The sequence below is a fragment of the Calonectris borealis genome, chromosome W, assembly GCF_964195595.1.
Source record: "Calonectris borealis chromosome W, bCalBor7.hap1.2, whole genome shotgun sequence".
Classification (NCBI taxonomy): domain Eukaryota; kingdom Metazoa; phylum Chordata; class Aves; order Procellariiformes; family Procellariidae; genus Calonectris; species Calonectris borealis.
The window spans coordinates 21,840,359-21,861,751 of record NC_134351.1 but is presented as its reverse complement, the minus strand read 5'-3'; the positions used below and the strand labels follow the sequence as shown (position 1 = coordinate 21,861,751).

At 43.1% G+C, this 21,393-nt stretch overlaps 1 protein-coding gene across 2 annotated transcripts in view; it reads right to left on the bottom strand.

The window, feature by feature from the left end:
• Positions 1–21,393, bottom strand: part of LOC142075009 (rapamycin-insensitive companion of mTOR) — a 129,467-nt gene that overhangs the window by 67,826 nt on the left and 40,248 nt on the right. For both annotated transcript variants that reach the window (XM_075135998.1, XM_075135999.1), the window contains 2 exons: positions 8,070–8,201; positions 6,967–7,030 (listed from right to left, as the gene is read on the bottom strand). In XM_075135998.1, the coding sequence (XP_074992099.1) occupies positions 6,967–7,030; positions 8,070–8,201 (196 nt within the window). The remainder of the gene's footprint in view (positions 1–6,966; positions 7,031–8,069; positions 8,202–21,393) is intronic.

The following is a 21,393-nucleotide window of genomic DNA, read 5'->3' as shown; positions in this document are numbered from 1 at the left end:
GCGTGCTGGAGGTGGTTTATAGTGACCTGGACGATGTCCGAACCCAAAGATCCAGATGACGTCTAGTGCACGCGACGCATGTGGAGGAAGTTGGTACGGAGCGCACCAGCATCGTATGCCAGTTCATTGGCAGTACTGTCCTGGGCAGAGGAAGAAGCACCAACGGTGGATGTCTTAGTTAGCAGACTTAGGGATTTCGAAGAAACTATCTCCTCCTCCCTTGTCTCGGCTGTGGAGAAGCTGTCCCGGAAGGTCCAGCAACTCGAAGAGGGTATGTCCTATTCTCCACCTGTACGGACCAGTATCTCAGCCATTAGGAGTCAGCGTTTTTCTCCGCAAGAGAAAGGATATTGAAAGTACACACCACGGGGCACCCTGTGGTTTTACCTGAGTGACCATGGAGAGGACATGAGGCAGTGGGATGGAAAACCTACCTTCATCCTAGAGGCACGTGTATGTGAGTTGCAAGGAAAAAAAATCACACAAGGGGGTTCTCCCAGGAAAAATGCTGCTCCAGTTGTCAGGAAAAACCTGTCTCATGATGGTCCAGTTTCCAGTGAACAGTTCCCCAGACAGAGTAGAAGGGCTGATCTTACTTTGGATTGTAATTGCAATGAAGAAATTCTTAACTCACGTTTGCAAGAAGTGAGAGATGGATACTATGACCAGAACTAGAGGGGCCCTGCCTCCAGCCAGGTGGAGGAAAGGGACAACCGGGTTTACTGGACTGTGTGGATTCGATGGCCTGGCACATCAGACCCACAGGAGTATAAGGCTCTCGTAGACACCGGTGCACAGTATACCCTGATGCCATCAAACTATAAAGAGGCAGAACCCATTTTTATTTCTGGAGTGACAGGGGGATCCCAAGAGTTAACTGTATTGGAGGCCGAAGTGAGGCTAACTGGGAATGAGTGGCAAAAGCACCCCATTGTGACTGGCCCAGAGGCTCCGTGCATCCTTGGCATAGACTACCTCAGGAGAGGGTATTTCAAAGACCCAAAAGGGTACCGGTGGGCTTTTGGTATAGCTGCCCTGGAGACGGAGGGAATTAAGCAGCTGTCCACCTTGCCCGGTCTCTCGGAGGACCCTTCTGTTGTGGGGTTGCTGAGGGTTGAAGAACAGCAGGTAATAATCGCTACCACAACAGTGCACCAGCGGCAATATCGCACCAACCGAGACTCCCTGCTTCCCATCCATAAGCTGATTCGTTGACTGGAGAGCCAAGGAGTGATCAGCAAGACTCGCTCACCCTTTAACAGTCCCATATGGCCAGTGCGAAAGTCTAATGGAGAGTGGAGACTAACAGTAGACTACCGTGGCCTGAACGAAGTCACGCCGCCACTGAGTGCTGCCGTGCCGGACATGCTAGAACTTCAATACGAACTGGAGTCAAAGGCAGCCAAATGGTACGCCACAATGGATATCGCTAATGCGTTCTTCTCCATCCCTTTGGCGGCAGAGTGCAGGCCACAGTTTGCTTTCACTTGGAGGGGCGTCCAGTACACCTGGAACCGACTGCCCCAGGGGTGGAAACACAGCCCTACCATTTGCCATGGACTGATCCACACCGCACTGGAACAGGGTGAGGCTCCCGAACACCTGCAATACATTGATGACATCATCGTATGGGGCAACACAGCAGAAGAAGTTTTTGAGAAAGGGAAGAACATAATTCGAATCCTTCTGAAAGCCGGTTTTCCCATAAAACAAAGTAAGGTCAAGGGACCTGCACAGGAGATCCAGTTTTAAGGAACAAAATGGCAAGATGAACGTCATCAGATCCCAATGGATGTGATCAACAAAATAACAGCCATGTCCCCACCAACTAGCAAAAAGGAAACACAAGCTTTCTTAGGCGTGGTGGGTTTTTGGAGAATGCATATTCCAAATTACAGTCATATCGTAAGCCCTCTCTATCATGTGACCAGGAAGAACGACTTCAAATGGGGCCCTGAGCAACAACAAGCCTTTGACTAAAATTAAACAGGAGATAGTTCATGCAGTAGCCCTTGGGCCAGTCCAGGCAGGACAAGATGTAAAGAATGTCCTCTACACCGCAGCCGGGGAGAATGGCCCTACCTGGAGCCTCTGGCAGAAAGCACCAGGGGAGACTCGAGGTCGACCCTTAGGGTTCTGGAGTCGGGGATACAGAGGATCCGAGGCTCGCTACACTCCAACTGAGAAGGAGATATTGGCAGCATATGAAGGGGTTCAAGCTGCTTCAGAAGAGGTTTGTACTGAAGCACAGCTCCTCCTGGCACCCTGACTGCCGGTGCTGGGCTGGATGTTCAAGGGGAGGGTCCCCTCTACACATCATGCAACCGATGCTACGTGGAGTAAGTGGGTCGCACTGATCACACAACGGGCCCGAAAAGGAAACCCCAGTCGCCCAGGAATCTTGGAGGTGATCACGAACTGGCCAGAAGGCTAAGATTTTGGAATATCCCCAGAGGAGGAGGTGACACGTGCTGAAGAAGCCCCACTGGATAACAAACTACCAGAAAACAAGAAGCAATATGCCCTGTTCACTGATGGGTCCTGTCGCCTTGTGGGAAAGCATCGGAGGTGGAAAGCTGCTGTATGGAGTCCTATACGACAAGTCGCAGAAACTGCTGAAGGAGAAGGTGAATCGAGCCAGTTTGCAGAGGTGAAAGCCATCCAGTTGGCCTTGGACATTGCTGAACGAGAAAAATGGCCAGTACTCTATCTCTATACTGACTCATGGATGGTGGCAAATGCCCTGTGGGGGTGGTTGCAGCAGTGGAAGCAGAACAACTGGCAGCGCAGAGGTAAACCCATCTGGGCTGCCGCATTGTGGCAAGATATTGCTGCCCGGGTAGAGAACCTGACTGTAAAAGTACGTCATGTAGATGCTCACGTACCCAAGAGTCGGGCCACTGCGGAACATCAAAATAACGAGCAGGTGGACCAGGCTGCTAAGATTGAAGTGGCTCAGGTGGATTTGGACTGGCAACATAAAGGTGAATTATTTATCGCTCGGTGGGCCCATGGCGCATCAGGCCATCAAGGAAGAGATGCAAAATATAGATGGGCTCGTGATCGACGGGTGGACTTAACCATGGACACTATTGCACAGGTTATCCACGAATGTGAAACATGCGCTGCAATCAAGCAAGGCCTGGCAGATTGATTATATCACACTCCCACAAACCCGCCACGACAAGCGCTATGTGCTCACCATGGTGGAAGCAACCACCGGATGGCTAGAAACAGATCCCATGCCCCATGCCACCGCCCGGAACACCATCCTGGGCCTTGAAAAGCAAGTCCTATGGCGACATGGCACCCCAGAAAGAATTGAGTCAGACAACGGGACTCATTTCCGAAACAACCTCCTAGACACCTGGGCCAAAGAGCATGGCATTGAGTGGGTATATCACATCCCCTACCATGCACCAGCCTCTGGGAAAATCGAACGATACAATGGACGGCTAAACACTACACTGAGAGCGATGGGTGGTGGGACATTCAAGCATTGGGATACACATTTAGCAAAAGCCACCTGGTTAGTCAACACTAGGGGATCTTTCATTTGAGCTGGCCCTGCCCAATCAAAACCCTTACGTACTGTAGAGGGGGATAAAGTCCCTGTCACGCATATAAGAAATATGCTGGGGAAGACAGTCTGGGTTACTCCTGCCTCTGGCAAGAAACCCTTAAAATACAGTCTTTATTAAACTGCCCAAGTATAGATTTTCCTGTCTGGAAGTCTTTCTGCTTATATTTCACTTTCTGAATAGTAATTACTGACAAACAAATGCCACATTGTAGTTGTGCTGCCATCGCAGCAATAATAAAGTTGATTTTCACTCTGTCTGTTGCTCAGTGATAATTTTCAGAAGTTATTTTTCAGCTACTGCTGTTCTACTTTGGCAGAAGATGGTATAACCACATTTCTTGTGAGAAAGCACACTTTTATTCAGAAGAAAGAAAAAATTTGTATCCAGTGAAAGGCATTGGTAAAATAATGAAAAGAAAAAATATATGATACCAGTAATTTTTCAGTGTGTAGTACCTTATAAATACATTTCAACATCCTGTAACAATCACATTATATTTGATCTGTGAAAACAATGCACAGATTTTTAGCTTAAAGTATCTTATGATTATTTCTTATGATGATTTAATGTATCATAAGACCAATACAGTCAGTATAATCAGTAAGGAAACACAGTACCTACATCACATCAAGATTAAGAAAATGGAAAAGCTATTAAAAATATATAACCAAAAAATTTCACAAAGAATAAAATTCACATCTGTGCAGGGGGACAAAAGAGATTTGTGTTCTACTGAAGTCCTTTAATACAAGATAAAGTATATATGAAAGGAAAGTTCCTTTGTTGGAAATGCTATGTTACTGCAACACATAAAGTTCTACTATCAGTTAAAACTAAAACAAGACTCGGCATATATGTTGGAATTTAACACAAACTCTTTTTGAGATAATTAACTGTGTAAAGGATGAAAATATTTATTGTATTGTTAACTGACAAGTGGTTGTATATTTCTAAATGTCCGAGTTCCCTCTCAGTTCTTTGGCATATCACTAATTTGATGCAGATACCCTCTTGAATGCCCCTGAAAAATAAATAAACCACCAGCAGCTACATAGCCAAATAGCCAGACACATTCATTGTACTTTATATATAAGGTTATGTTTTAAATTTGGGTGCTGGTGCTGATATTTACATATAAAATTGGTATTTGGTACATGGCTGTATGTCAGTGTAGCTAACACTATTACAGTTGGACTGGCAGGTCAGCAATGTATTGTTTTCTCTGATGCCCACTTTTGATTCCTGTTTTCACAATAGGATGTTATCACCAAAGAAGGCATTTCTTTTCAGGATACTATCCTCCCCGGAGTGGCAGTCTCTGGTGTTTAATAGACCCAAACCAGAGTAAAACCTGTTCCCAGGGTTTGTTATCCTCTATATCCTTCATAGACCTGAACTGGCCTCATTGGGTATAGCTAATTGAAGAACTGTTTTACATGGACTGTCACAAATGTGGGAAGGAAGTGGAAAATGATAACCTTAATTTTAGCTCATATTCCCTGAATTTTAATTGCTCTGATAAATGGCAATATGAATGTCATGCAAAGCAACTGATGACAAAATCCTGAAATCCTATAAAAGGTTAACCGAACGTTGTACATTTAGAAGAGTGTAACTGATTAACTTGTAATCAGCTTGTCCTGCTTTCGGCTGGGATAGAGTTAATTTTCTTTCTAGTAGCTGGTATAGTGCTGTGTTTTGGATTTAGTATGAGAAGAATGTTGATAACACACTGATGTTTTAGTTGTTGCTGAGCAGTGCTTACCCTAGTGAAGGACTTTTCAGCTTCCCGTGCTCTGCCAGGTGCACAAGAAGATGGGAGGGGGCACAGCCAAAACAGCTAACCCAAACTGGCCAACGGGGTATTCCATACCATATGATGTCATGCTCAGTATATAAACTGGGGGGAGTTGGCCGGGGGGCAGCGATCGCTGCTCAGGGACTGGCTGGGCATCGGTTGGCGGGTGGTGAGCGGTTGCAGCACTTGTTTTTCCGGGGTTTTGCCCCCCCCACCCCCCGTTGTTTTCCTCTTCATTACAATTTATTACTGTTGTTGTTGTTGTTGTTGTCATTGTTACTATTATTACCATTATTACTATTATTATTATTACTACTACTACTATATTTCAAGTATTAAACTGTTCTTATCTCAACCCACGAGTTTTCTTACTTCTGCCCTTCCGATTCTCTCCCCCATCCCACTGGTGGGGGAGAGGGTGAGCGAGCAGCTGTGTGGTGCTTAGTTGCCAACTGGGATTAAACCACGACACCATTCCATCTTCTGATTTAAGTTATTCTGGCCCTACACTGAAGCTCTTTTTTAAACCAGATTAGCAAAGGACTTTTATAAATTGTGACTTCCTCAAGGATCCATTCCTTTATGGTCGTGTTTTTTGTTTGTTTGGGTGGGGTGGGTGTTTAAGCTTTAAAACTCTTTTTGGCACAATTGTTACTCAAGCATATTGTCTCTTCTGTAAGAAACCAAGTGAGCTCATTTTAAGAAAAGAAATTGCACATCAAGCTTCCATATTTTCAACCTAAATATATATATATATATAAAAAAATACATATACACACAAAACAGATTAAACACACACAGTGCTCCTGGGGAACAATTCTTCCAACTACTTCAAACCTTACTTGAGTCTTTGGTAGTTTTTCCTAAGATGCTCAGTAGAAGTAGAAAAATCTAAGCAAGATAAAGAATAGCAAAGTCCAGTACAAAGGCAGAGTACTATATTGCCTGAAAAAAATAGCTTCAGTAGCTGTATATGACAATTTCTCTAGGATGAACTTGAAAATGCAACTACCACAGCTTCAAACATCTCACGTCCATGGGTACACAGTACAGTAACCACCGCAGACTAACTATGTCTTATCGTGTATCTGAGAAAAGAACTACAGATAGCATCAACCTCTATGGATAAAGCAATAAGGCTAGAAGCATTCCTTCAACTGATTATTCCAGCGATGGCAATTTGCCTCATTTCTCAAATGGCAGAAAATCTCCCATCCTTGATTTACAGATGCTTAAGCACACTACACAATAAAGTTAAATCATTAGATGAAACCTAATAATATGGTTCTTATACCCTTGCATTCATCATTTGAAAATTTTTTCCCAAATCTTGTCCAGTTTGATCTCTATCAAAGGAAAATTAGCAGGATTTTTCTAGCCCACTCAAGATTCTCAATGGTAAGAGATTAAAATCAAAACAAGTCTCAGCACTACCCCTCCTCCTCTCTTTTGAATTACCAGCTATAATTTCTTCTCCCATGATAAAGTAAGGTAAGGTATTAGAGACTATGTGAAAAAAAAACTGCTGATGGAGAAAACTTGGAGTCAGCACAGCTGACAAGACCATATGTAGTTAGATTTTACCTTTCTGACTAATCGAAGTGCTTGTGTTCTTTCTACTTCATTACTCTGCTGTATGTCAATGCACCTAAAATAAGTTAAAAAACATGTTTTGTTTATAACAGGTAAGGTGAAAGTTAGTGTTGTTAACATCTCGCATTAATATTTATGCAATTGAATAAACAGAAGAATATTATGACTGTTTAAAAACTCTGCCTTTCAGCAAGCATACTCATTATGATTGGTCAATTAGCTTCATTTTATATTTTTTCCCAGTTATCTTCATTGTAATTAAATCACTAGAACGTTCTCAAATATACAGTGACAAGGCATAATGGCTTCAACAAATATTTTCTGAGCTAGCTGCATTTGTCATTTCACAAGAAACTAAACAAAGTATTTGTAATGTTTCACGTCAACAAGTTTTGTGTGTGTTCTCAGATCAGAAAAGTCCTTTTGCTCCAACAAAATTAAACAGCACACTAAAATTTACTATGTGTGTATATTTATAAACAGAAACACACACACATATATCAGTATATTAAATCCAACAAGATTTTAACAAAGGAAGCACTAGAAATTATAATATTTAGATCTACTCATGATGCTGATCTTCTTATCTCATTATTAGTTTGTCCTTTGGTGTTCTTCTGTTGTGTCATGGGTTATACTTAGATTACAAATTCTTGGGCGTGAACTACTTTTTTCCCCTGACTTTGTACTAGAGGCTCCGAAGCACTGTGATAATACAAAGAATCAGAACAACTCCCATAAAACAAATTAAGACATGAAAATTACTGAGGTTTCAACCTTCTAATAACACCACAGATTAATTTATGATTAATGGCATTTACGATTCAAAAACATCTATAATTTGTCTAATTTTTTAATTACTCATAGTATATCATATATTAGGACAGCATTTTATTTGGATTAGCTGGTGTGATGTATTATCCCTCTATTTTTCAAGAGGGACATTATTCATATTGAAGAAAAATTACTTTTATAAAGCTACATATCAAGAACGTAAGAGGATATGAAAACACCTTTTCTCACCTGTCTCAACCACAAAAAAACAAGTGATTTACAATTGTATAATTTACAACAAGGAAGGAAGGGAAAATTACCTGGCTATCAAGTAATCCACTTTCAACTTTAGCACCTTCTGGAGAATACTGGAGTCTCGAATGAGATAGCGGAGGGCTCGCAATCCTGCTGCTCGCACCTCTTTTGCTTCATTTAGTAAAGCTAACCGCAGGCTACAATGAAGACGACAAGGGGAACAAACAATTATTTAGCAGCAGGTAGACTTTACCATCTGACATGCAGCTACTACCTACTCATTTAAAATAAAAAGGTTGATTTTTAAAGAGAAATATTTTGCATTAATTTTCTGTCTTTGAGATATTCACCTGTACAGCCTAGAAGGCAAACCTTCACCCTGCCAGCAGATGTAGACAATATATTAATCTGAAAAAGCCACAAACCAATATTTTTTTTTTTAAAGAACAGTTTATACATCCCTGAAATGATATATGACCAAGACTTGTATACGACTTGTTATTAGACAAAACAGCTGAGCACAATATTAGTCCTGAAAAGGTATTCTGGATTAGTTACAATTTTCAAGAAAATTAACAGGTGGAAAGTATTTCCTCCTCTGCTAGACTGCCAATCCATAAGCATGAGTCCTCAAAACAATGTCTTGACACCTAACAGAGACAAATTTGCACCTTAAGTAATTATATGCACCACTCACTAAAGATGTCATAGCACCAATATGTTTACATGAAATATGAACGTCATAACTTAAGCAGCCCCACACAGCACAGTTTTCTACAGATTTAATTTCAACATATAACCAAAATGTATTTCTCTTTAGACAGATTTTGAAAGCATTTTGCTTGCACGGAGGCGAGCTTTCCTAAACATAACTGTCATCATAATGTATTTTCCTAAATTTACTAGCTAGGTAAAAAGAAAGGAGATTTTGAAGACCTCCAGAGATGGGGTTTGAAAGTATTAAGTGACACACTGTCCTTTTGAAGGCCCTCAAAAGATTTGCCCCTCTTGCTCGACTACACAGGAAGAAAGGAAAAAAAAGCCAACCCAACAACAACAAAAAAACCCCACAAAACACCAAAGGAACCCCAACTCTCAGCCACATATTTTAGTAGGATTGTTTTTGTGGACCTCTAAGAATGTAAATACTTCAGCCAGTGAGACTGAATTTCAACCTATAGAAATTGATTATTTTTTTTCTTTTCTTATTCTAGGATGGTCATGCATGGTAATCAGCTATTCCAAGGCCAAAATCTTCTGAATCTTTCTGCAGATCAGCCAGCCTGTGTAAAAGTGACTATAACAGGAACCTACTTCCAGGCAATGTCTAGACAAAGTAGAAAGGCTGCAATACTATATGCAAATAAAGATGAACTGATTATTAATTTCAGCACCAAGTAGGGAATTACTTTAGGAAGACCATCATTGCTGTAAGCTAGAGGCAAAGAAGAAACAGATTCTCAATATTGTGAGGTTAAGAAAAATTCTTCCTCTAAAAAAGCTGAACTAGGAGAGATTTATTTCCAAGTCATTCAAGAAAAGCAGACAGAAGGAAAGACAAGTAACTCTTCAACTGTGTCGAGTAGATAATAGGTATTCTTTAGATCACGAATCATGCTTTGTTTCTAGTGTTGCAGATTTGCAGAGATGGAAGTCTGAGGGATGAGCACATGAGACTCAGTTGTTCTTAGTGATATTTTTCTATTTGGACTTTTACCTCGCAATTTGCAATTGGTTTGGATATGCCAGTTTAAGACACTTCAGTGGAATTTCCTTTTCGGACAGAAGTTACCCATTACTCATGAAAACAGCATCGTTGCTATCCATGACGTTTCTTATTAGGACAGCCAAATACTGAATCTGGATTTCCCCCCCCCCCATCAAGTACATTACTTTTATATTTGAGAGGAAAACATCTCTTGAATGGCAGAACAAAACAATCTTTAGACAAATAGTTTCTCAAAAGCAATTAATGCTTTGAAAGCTTGTTCTACAACTCACAAGAGGAGGATATTCTTAATTTGTAGACAGAAGTTAATTTAGAATTGGCAACAGTGAAACCACAACAAAGGACAACATTATCATGAGATCCAACATCCAAAAGCAGAAGGGACCAAAAAGGGATGTGTCACTATCTTTAAATAGTGAGAACGCAATGAAAATATATAGCTAGCCAGAAAGACATAGCCCTAAAATAAAGGCCATAAAAATCCATAAAGGTCCAATGAAAGCAATGACATATAGACATGTACAAGGCTGAACAAACACCTCTCCATTAAAAACAAAAACTAAACAAAAAAACCCCACCAGTCAATGACTGAACTGCAAAAAACCGAGAGCATGTAGCACGAGCAAAAAGAGAAACCTGACCTCATAAAGCCTATTAAGATATGCTACAGCAGGCAGAAAAAAAATGTAGGAAACCTACACACGTGTGTCCGTATGTGTCTGCGTGTTCTGACTTCTCAGCTGTACCACAAGCAAAAAACTTGAAAATTTAATCAGACCTACTGGATAACCCAAAAGGAAAGGGAGAAGAAATGAAGCAAATAAGAGAAAGAAGCACTTTCTTCGTACTAAGTCATTGCTTTAGAGGTCTGCATGAAGATTCCTATCCTAAAGTCTTTTTTATTATACTAAATATGAGTTAGAATAAGAAGTGAAAATGATGGAAGAACTGGAGGAAATTCATCAGTAAGTATTGTCACTGGCCCACCAAGCTTCACATCTAAGTGTTTGGAAAGAACATTAACATGAACGATCTGCATATATTTGCTAGCACCATATTATAAACGGTAGCGGCCAAGATGGAGAAAAGGCGATAAACAGGTCCATACAAAAAGGATTCCAAAGCGCATCCAGAGGACTGTTTATCATCTTAAAATCACCTTAAAATAAAACTGGTTAGCCATGTGAAGCACCCAAAAGAGTTTACACAAACTGTATTCTGCTAATCTTTTGAAAGACTTGAAAGGAGTTATTACAATAGTGTATAAAAAGGCATAAGGTGTTGGTGAAGATTATATTAAGGGATATAAAGAGGTTATAGGGTGATGAAAAGGAGTTTCACAAATCAAAATCTGAAAAGATGAATTCAAAGAGCGGAGGTGAATGGAAGATTTTTTTGTCCTGATTTTTATCCAGTTAAGTACTAGGTTCACGATCTCCTTTTGTAGACACTATTCAATATACAATTAATGATTTGAAGAAAGGAATGGGGGGGGCGGAATACAGAGGGCAACATTGTTTATATTAACGAGAATAGGATGGGGTTATGAGAAACTTCAAGGGGACTTAAAAAGTATCTGTATGCATAGTTAACAAGATGGTGAAGAAAATTCAAGATTGTTAGATGTGAGTTAACGCACATCAAGACAAAAAAAAAGTGTTATAAACCCATACTACGTGATTCTAAAATAGCCATCGGATCAAGAAAATGATTTTTATGCGCACTCCACGTGCATCTGTGGCTGAAAGAGCCAAAAAGACATCATGATTGAGTACGAGAAAAAGTAAGTAAGCGCAATACTACCTGCCCCAGTATTTTAAGTGTCACTGCAGAAATGAAAAGAACTTCCTAAGACAGCATTAAGGCTGATAAATATTAAGACTGATAAAAAGTCTGGAAGAACTAACAAAGGATGGAATAAGAAAGAATATTCATTACCTATTACAGGATCATTTTTTTACCTTTTTCTAAAGCATCTCATCTACTCACTACAGAAAGATAACAATAGTTTTGACAAATCCCCGTTTGATCCAGTCAGGTAATTGTGAAAATTCTGAATTTTGCTTTTATGGCCAAAGCCTCTCGGCACATTACTAAAAGACCTCAAAAGTTTCTGAGGCCTACCAACGCTCCATTTTCTTCATGGCTCAAGGCTTCCTCTCAGCTGTCAATGGTATGGTGCTCTGGGAACCAGGAAGACCTATCTACACTGGGAATGACAACAAAATGTGTCACTATTATCTCCATCTGCTGGCAGGAAGAAACTATAATCAGGCACCTGGACTAACAAAATACTAAAAAGAGAATGAGTTCTAAAAACCAGATCTTTAACTTGAGAATAATTGCAATTATTGCAGGCTACTATTGCAGACAATTGCAGACTAAAGACAACTGTCTTAAGTTTGGGTAAATATCCTATCAAGGTTACTGATCCCAAAACCTAGAACTTTATAGAAAATCTATAATTATTCTTGAAATCATTGATTCCCTTATAGTTTAATGCTTTAAGGTTAGCCATTCATACTTCAGAAATGCAGAAAACTCACACAGTATTTTTTGCATCCAAATAACTTTTCTTGTTTTCAAAGAAAAACAAGTTTGTTCTGTAGAACAAAAAGATTTCCCTATGGAAATTAAGATAACGCTGAGAACATCATCAGAGCAAATTACAGAACTTGCATGTTATTTCCAAAGGAATATATGTACTTAGCCTACCTCAAGGTCATTTCCTAAATTAATTAATTAAAAAGTTCAGTATTTGCAAGTTACTCAGAGTAGCTATATAGCAAAATAACCTGCAAACAGAATACTACTGCAGAATGGCTATAACCCTGTAGGGCAAATTTTTTAAAATTGCTTGAAAAGTCTGTATTTCATAAAAACAATCCATCCTATAAATATTTCTGAAGAACCACCAACCAGCACAATTATGGTTGTTAATATCTGAGTATTTGGGTTGTATGCTTGAGCTTGAAAATTATCACTATAGCAGAATAATCTACACATATGCGTAAAAAATTTGCTTCTCATGTACATACACAGAGGAATCACTGGACTGACCAAAGTAACATCGCTAACCAAGATAATTTTCCTGCTATCTGTCTTAAATTTTTTGAGAAACCATTTTTGGCATTTTTTTAAGTAGGGGGCTATTTTTCTTCATGTGTCTCCCGAGAACAACATTTTTATCTGTTCCTTATCAATATCCTTAACTGTGTTTGGATTAGCAGATCTTTCTGCAAACTTTTTCCTATAAAAAAACCCAATAGCATTTGCATAACCTTTTAAGACTTGTATTTAAAAATATTTGGTAAAGAACACTGAATTTTGAAGTTATACTTTTAAGTGATGTTTAGTCCCATCATAAAATGCTATAATAGATTACATAAATAAGATCAGAAGACAATAACCTATTAAAGCTCACAGCAAGATACGGATTCACAAAAACACTTATTAGCATTTTTTAGCTATAGCAAGGAAAATCAGTTCTATTTAAGAAAACAACTTACAATATTTCCACAAGAAAAAGTACACAAGTTTTCCCAAAATTTTACTTAAAGAGTGACTAGCTTTTCTAAGCTTTCTTTCTTAAGTCAGATAACTAAATTGAAAGAACACTAAATCATATTAAACACTAGATCTTAGTTGTTTCTGCCACCAATGCTGAGCCTCAGGACAAATTTACCAACGTCTGTGCAAAAACACAGAAGTTCTGGAAAAAAGCATGTAGTTACTTTTGACTGTCAGAAACGGCAACTGTCGTGGTTTAACCTGGCAGGCAGCCAAATACCACGCAGCCACTCACTCACTCCCCCCGCCCCCCCAGTGGGACGGGGAGAGAATCGGAAGGGTAGGAGTGAGAAAAACTCGTGGGTTGAGATAAAGACAGTTTAATAGAACAGAAAAGGGAGAATAATGATAATAAATAATGATAGAATATACAAAATGAGTGATGCACAATGCAATTGCTCACCACCCGCGCTGACCGATAACCAAGTAGCAATCGGCCCTTCCTGGATCACGCCTACCGTTCATATACTGAGCATGACGTCACATGGTATGGAATACCCCATTAGCCAGCTGGGCTGGCTGTCCTGATTATGTTCCCTCCCATCTTGTGTACCTAGCTCAGTCAGTAGGCACGGGAGCTGTCCTTGGACTAGGAGGGCACATAGCAACAACTGAAAACATCAGTGTGTTATCAACATTCTCCTCATACTAAATCCAAAACACAGCACTAGGAAGAAATTTAACCCTATCCCAGCCGAAACTAGGACAGTATCCACCCCTTATTCCATACCATTTACGTTATGCTTAGGTCTCACATTTTTCGATACCTTTCAATTAATCACCACTATCTTTTTTATATATATACATATATAATACATATACATACATATATACATATAATACATATACATACATATATATACATAAATATATATAAATGTCCATTGAGTCCTTTTAGTCCACAACTTTGGGCTCCATCTGCCATAACAGTCTTTCAGGGCCAGAAAGATGGTGTGTGGTGTTGGGCTGTTGCATCCTGAAGCCAGTTCTCATTTCGGTACTGCTGCGCTCGTCCAGTTCTATCATCGTTGCACTCTGCTCGGTTTCATCGGAGTTAGTTCATTCTTCATTAATCTGGGTGATTTTCACTGCTACACCATTGATAGCAACCATAGAAATAATGATATACAATATCATATAACAATTGAAATCATAAAATTCAGTTCATTAGCTATTTTCACCCAAAATCAAATCCCCTTGAGGTACACACCGGACTTGCCCATCCTTTCGCATCACCCACCAAGTGCACCCAGGTCCTTGAGCAAAAGCAATCCCATGGATGGGTTTTCCTTTGCCAGAGGCAGGAGTAACCCAGACTGTCTTCCCCAGCATATTTCTTATGTGCACGACAGGAACTTTATCTCCATCTACAGTACGTAAAAGTCTTGATTGGGCAGGGCCAGCTCGATTAACAGACCCCCTAGTGTTGACTAACCAGGTGGCTTTTGCTAAATGTGTATCCCAATGCTTGAATGTCCCACCACCCATTGCCCTCAGTGTTGTCTTTAGCAGCCCGTTGTATCGTTCGATTTTCCCGGAGGCTGGTGCGTGGTAGGGGATGTGATAGACCCACTCAATGCCGTGCTCTTTGGCCCAGGTGTCTATGAGGGTGTTTCGGAAATGAGTCCCGTTGTCTGACTCAATTCTTTCTGGGGTGCCATGTCGCCATAGGACTTGCTTTTCAAGGCCCAGGATGGTGTTCCGGGCAGTGGCATGAGGCACAGGGTATGTTTCTAGCCAGCCGGTGGTTGCTTCCACCATGGTGAGCACATAGCGCTTGCCGTGCCGGGTTTGTGGGAGTGTGATATAATCAATCTGCCAGGCCTCCCCATATTTGTATTTCAACCATCGTCCCCCATACCAAAGAGGCTTTACTCGCTTGGCTTGTTTGATTGCAGCGCACGTTTCACATTCATGGATAACCTGTGCAATAGCGTCCATGGTTAAGTCCACCCCTCGATCACGAGCCCATCTATATGTTGCATCTCTTCCTTGATGGCCTGATGCGTCATGGGCCCACCAAGCGATAAATAATTCACCCTTATGTTGCCAGTCCAGATCCACCTGGGCCACTTCAATCTTAGCAGCCTGGTCCACCTGCTGGTTGTTTTGATGTTCTTCAGTGGCCCGACTCTTGGGTACGTGAGCATCTACGTGACGTACTTTTACAGTCAGGTTCTCTACCCGGGCAGCAATATCTTGCCACAATGCGGCAGCCCAGATGGGTTTACCTCTGCGCTGCCAGTTGTTCTGCTTCCACTGCTGCAACCACCCCCACAGGGCATTTGCCACCATCCATGAGTCAGTATAGAGATAGAGTACTGGCCATTTTTCTCGTTCGGCAATGTCCAAGGCCAGCTGGATGGCTTTCACCTCTGCAAACTGGCTCGATTCACCTTCTCCTTCAGCAGTTTCTGCAACTTGCCGTATAGGACTCCATACAGCAGCTTTCCACCTCCGATGCTTTCCCACAAGGCAACAGGACCCATCAGTGAACAGGGCATATTGCTTCTCATTTTCTGGTAGTTTATTATACAGTGGGGCTTCTTCAGCACGTGTCACCTCCTCCTCTGGGGATATTCCAAAATCTTTGCCTTCTGGCCAGTTCGTGATCACCTCCAAGATTCCTGGGCGACTGGGGTTTCCTATTCGGGCCCGTTGTGTGATCAGTGCGACCCACTTACTCCACGTAGCATCGGTTGCATGATGTGTAGAGGGGACCCTCCCTTTGAACATCCAGCCCAGCACCGGCAGTCGGGGTGCCAGGAGGAGCTGTGCTTCAGTGCCAACCACTTCCGAAGCAGCTCGAACCCCTTCATATGCTGCCAATATCTCCTTCTCAGTTGGAGTGTAGCGGGCCTCGGATCCTCTGTATCCCCGACTCCAGAACCCTAAGGGTCGACCTCGAGTCTCCCCTGGTGCTTTCTGCCAGAGGCTCCAGGTAGGGCCATTCTCCCCGGCTGCGGTGTAGAGCACATTCTTCACATTTTGTCCTGCCCGGACTGGCCCAAGGGCTACTGCATGGACTATCTCCTGTTTAATTTGTTCAAAGGCTTGTTGTTGCTCAGGGCCCCATCTGAAGTCGTTCTTCTTCCTGGTCACGTGATAGAGAGGGCTTACAATCAGGCTGTAATCTGGAATATGCATTCTCCAAAAGCCCACAACGCCTAAGAAAGTTTGTGTTTCCCTTTTGCTAGTTGGTGGGGACATGGCTGTTATTTTGTTGATCACATCCATTGGGATCTGACGACGTCCGTCTTGCCATTTTATTCCTAAAAACTGGATCTCCTGTGCAGGTCCCTTGACCTTACTTTGTTTTATGGCAAAACCGGCTTTCAGAAGGATTTGAATTATTCTCTCCCCTTTCTCAAAAACTTCTTCTGCTGTGTTGCCCCACACGATGATGTCATCAATGTATTGCAGGTGTTCTGGAGCCTCACCCTGTTCCAGTGCGGTGTGGATCAGTCCATGGCAAATGGTAGGGCTGTGTTTCCACCCCTGGGGCAGTCGGTTCCAGGTGTACTGGATGCCCCTCCAAGTGAAAGCAAACTGTGGCCTGCACTCTGCTGCCAAAGGGATGGAGAAGAAGGCATTAGCAATGTCAATGGTGGCGTACCACTTGGCTGCCTTTGACTCCAGTTCGTATTGAAGTTCTAGCATGTCCGGCACGGCAGCACTCAGTGGCGGCGTGACTTCGTTCAGGCCACGGTAGTCTACTGTTAGTCTCCACTCTCCATTAGACTTTCACACTGGCCATATGGGACTGTGAAAGGGTGAGCGAGTCTTGCTGATCACTCCTTGGCACTCCAATCGACGAATCAGCTCATGGATAGGGATCAGGGAATCTCGGTTGGTGCGGTATTGTCGCCGATGCACTGTTGTGGTAGCGATTGGTACTTGTTGTTCTTCAACCCTCAACAACCCCACAACAGAAGGGTCCTCCGAGAGACCGGGCAAGGTGGACAGCTGTTTAATTTCCTCCGTCTCCAGGGCAGCTATACCAAAAGCCCACCGATACCCTTTTGGGTCCTTAAAATACCCTCTCCTGAGATAGTCTATGCCAAGGATGCACGGAGCCTCTGGGCCAGTCACAATGGGGTGCTTCTGCCACTCATTCCCGGTTAGGCTCACTTCGGCCTCCAATACAGTTAACTCTTGGGATCCCCCTGTCACTCCAGAAATACAAATGGGTTCTGCCCCTTTATAGCTTGATGGCATTAGGGTGCACTGTGCACCAGTGTCTACGAGAGCCTTATACTCCTGTGGGTCTGATGTGCCAGGCCATCGAATCCACACAGTCCAGTAAACCCGGTTGTCCCTTTCCTCCACCTGGCCGGAGGCAGGGCCCCTCTAGTTCTGGTCGTAGTATCCGCTTCTCACTTCTTGCAAGCGTGAGTCAAGAATTCCTTCATTACAGTCCAAAGTAAGATCAGCCCTTCTACTCTGTCTGGGGAACTGTTCACTGGAAACTGGACCGTCGTGAGACAGGGTTTTCCTGAAAACTGGAGCAGCATTTTTCCTGAGAGAACCCCCTTGTGTGATTGTTTTTCCTTGCAACTCACGTACACGTGCCTCTAGGGTCAAGGTAGGTTTTCCATCCCACTGCCTCATGTCCTCTCCGTGGTCACGCAGGTAAAACCACAGGGTGCCCCGTGGTGTGTACTTTCAATATCCTCTCTCTTGAGGAGAAAAACGCTGACTCCTAATGGCTGAGATACTGGTCCGTACAGGTGGAGAATAGGACCTATCGTCTTTGAGTTGCTGGACCTCTCGGGACAGTTTCTCTACAGCCGAGACAAGGGAGGAGGAGATAGTTTCTTCGAAATCCCGAAGTCTGTTAACCACCACCGTTGGTGCTTCTTCCTCTTTCCAGCACAGTACTGCCAACGAACTGGCATACGATGCTGGTGCGCTCCGTACCAACTTCCGCCACATGGGTCGGGTGCACTGGACATCATCTGGATCTTTGGGTGTTTGGCCGTCGTCCAGGTCACTATAAACCACCTCCAGCACGCCTAGTTCTCTCAGGTACTGGATACCTCTCTCCATAGTGGTCCATTTGCCTAGGCGATATATAACATCTTCCTTGAAGGGATACCTTTCCTTTACGCCTGACAGCAGTCGCCTCCAGAGGCTGAGGACCTGTGTCCCTTTTCCGATTGCTTTGTCAATACCCGCTTCCCTAGCAAGGGATCCCAGCTGTTTGGCCTCCTTCCCCTCTAATTCCAGGCTACTGGCCCCATTATCCCAGCATCGGAGCAGCCAGGTAACAATATGCTCGCCTGGACGACGGCTGAAATCTTTCCGCATATCTCGCAGCTCACTCAGGGATAGGGATCGGGTGGTTTCCGTCTTGTTTATGAGTTCTTCCTCTTCCTCCTCCTCTCCTCGTGATGCCCCTGCTCTTTCATCATCCCTTTCTAAACGACCTGATCTCCGCTTCCAAGATTTCCTCTTCTGTACAGGGGCAACGGATACCAGCAAGGGTTGGTCCTCTGGTTCAGCTGTAGTGCCTGTTGCTGGGGTTTGGGTAGCTGCAGTGCTTGTCATGGGGGTTGGAGTAATTGTAGTGCCTGTTGCCGGAGCTTGAGTGGCTGCAGTGCTTGTCGCAGGGGTTGGAGAAGCTATGGTGACTGTTGCCGGGGTTTGAGTAGCCACAGGGGTTGTCATGGGGGTTGGAGTAGCCGCAGTGCCTGTCGTGGGGTTTTGAGTAGCCACCGTGTCTGTAGCCGCCCCCGAGACTCGCCGCTCCGCCCGCCCCGATGAGGCACTGCTGCTTGCCCTCCCTCTTTTCTTGTTCCTGAGGGTTGATCTCTGGACAGTATTCCTGAATAGTTGTTTAACCCTAAACAAGGCCTGAACCACAGTCAGGAGACATAGCAATATGAACATGCTTGTTTGAACATCCCAAGGATATTCAAAATTCTTAGGGAATATTGTGGACATCTTTGTGAAGAGGATAGAAGAAAAAGGAGTTTCTGACGATATGGAAGGGAAGATGAACAAGTGGGAGAGAGTGTCCCATCCCGTCTCCCCCTTAAATTCATTCTCTGAGGAGAAGCAAGTGCAATTACCAATAATTTCTAAGAGGTGGTTCCCGAGGTACAGAAATGACGGCAGTGCCGAATACAGATACCAGATTAGACTTACGACCAACGATTTTATCACCTCATAAAACAGCAACAAAATGATAATCTTGGCCCAGTTCCGAATAATGATAAACAGCACAAACGGGAACATATACTGCAAGCAAGGTATTACATGACCCAACATTGAGAGCCAGCCCCACAACTTTGACAGCCAATACATCAACATTGTGACCAATCAATATAATGGATGCTTATAACAATTTTGCCTTAACACACTTTGGTCAGATCTATCGTTATCTCAACCCTTCGAGCCCCACGTTGGGCGCCAAAAAAGGACTGTCGTGGTTTAACCTGGCAGGCAGCCAAATACCACGCAGCCGCTCACTCTCTCCCCCCGCCCCCCCAGTGGGACGGGGAGAGAATCGGAAGGGTAGGAGTGAGAAAAACTCGTGGGTTGAGATAAAGACAGTTTAATAGAACAGAAAAGGGAGAATAATGATAATAAATAATGATAGAATATACAAAATGAGTGATGCACAATGCAATTGCTCACCACCCACGCTGACCGATAACCAAGTAGCGATCGGCCCTTCCTGGATCACGCCTACCGTTCATATACTGAGCATGACGTCACATGGTATGGAATACCCCATTAGCCAGCTGGGCTGGCTGTCCTGATTATGTTCCCTCCCATCTTGTGTACCTAGCTCAGTCAGTAGGCACGGGAGCTGTCCTTGGACTAGGAGGGCACTTAGCAACAACTGAAAACATCAGTGTGTTATCAACATTCTCCTTGTACTAAATCCAAAACACAGCACTAGGAAGAAATTTAACCCTATCCCAGCCGAAACTAGGACAGCAACAAAATATAGGAAAATTCCCCTTGAAAGTACATACACAGGGTGTTTTAGCAGCAAAGAAAGCAATGCTACAAAGATATATATTCACACCAAATTCACACCAAATGTTTATCTTTAAATCCTGCTTCTACATCAAAAGTATACTCTAAATTCTGTAAGAGAACATTTTTACTAAAAGTGCTTTCTGCGAGTACTGAAATATTTAGAGGTATTTTTTACATTTATGAGGAATATAATAAAGAAACCTACACTTTAACTTTGGAGAGTGTGCTGGTTTTGGCTGGGATAGAGTTAATTTTGTTCATAGTAGCTAGTATGGGGCTATGTTTTGGATTTGCGCTGGAAACAGCGTTGATAACACAGGGATGTTTTCATTATGGCTGAGCAGTGCTTACACAGAGTCAAGGCCTTTTCTGCCTCTCACACCACCCCACCAGCGAGGAGGCTGGGGGTGCACAAGAAGTTGGGAGGGGACACAGCCGGGACAGCTGACCCCAACTGACCAAAGGGATATCCCGTACCATATGACGTCATGCTCAGCATATAAAGCTGGGCGAAGAAGAAGGAAGGGGAGAACGTTCGGAGTGATGGCGTTTTGTCTTCCCAAGTAACCGTTACGCGTGATGGAGCCCTGCTTTCCTGGAGATGGCTGAACACCTGCCTGCCAATGGGAAGCAGTGAATGAATTCCTTGTTTTGCTTTGCTTGCGTGCGCGGCTTTTGCTTTACCTATTAAACTGTCTTTATCTCAACCCACGAGTTTTCTCACTTTTACCCTCCCGATTCTCTCCCCCATCCCACTGTGGGGGGAGTGAGCGAGCAGCTGTGTGGTGCTTAGTTGCCGGCTGGGGTTAAACCACGACAGTCCTTTGTGGCGCCCAACATGGGGCTCGAAGGGTTCAAGATAACGACAGGTTTGATTGGAATGCGCTAGATCGAATTTATAGCTGTTATTGCTGTTTAGCTATTAATCGGCAGGCTCCTGTGCTTGCCATGGGGCTTGCTTGCCTTACTGTATATTAGAGTCTAGTGCTTTTTAGTGGCTGCTTTTTGCTTTCGCTGTACTGCTGTACTGCTGATCATCTTACTCTGCTGTGCCTGGGAACATTTTGATAACAGCAATGGCCATGCGCCTGGGCTGG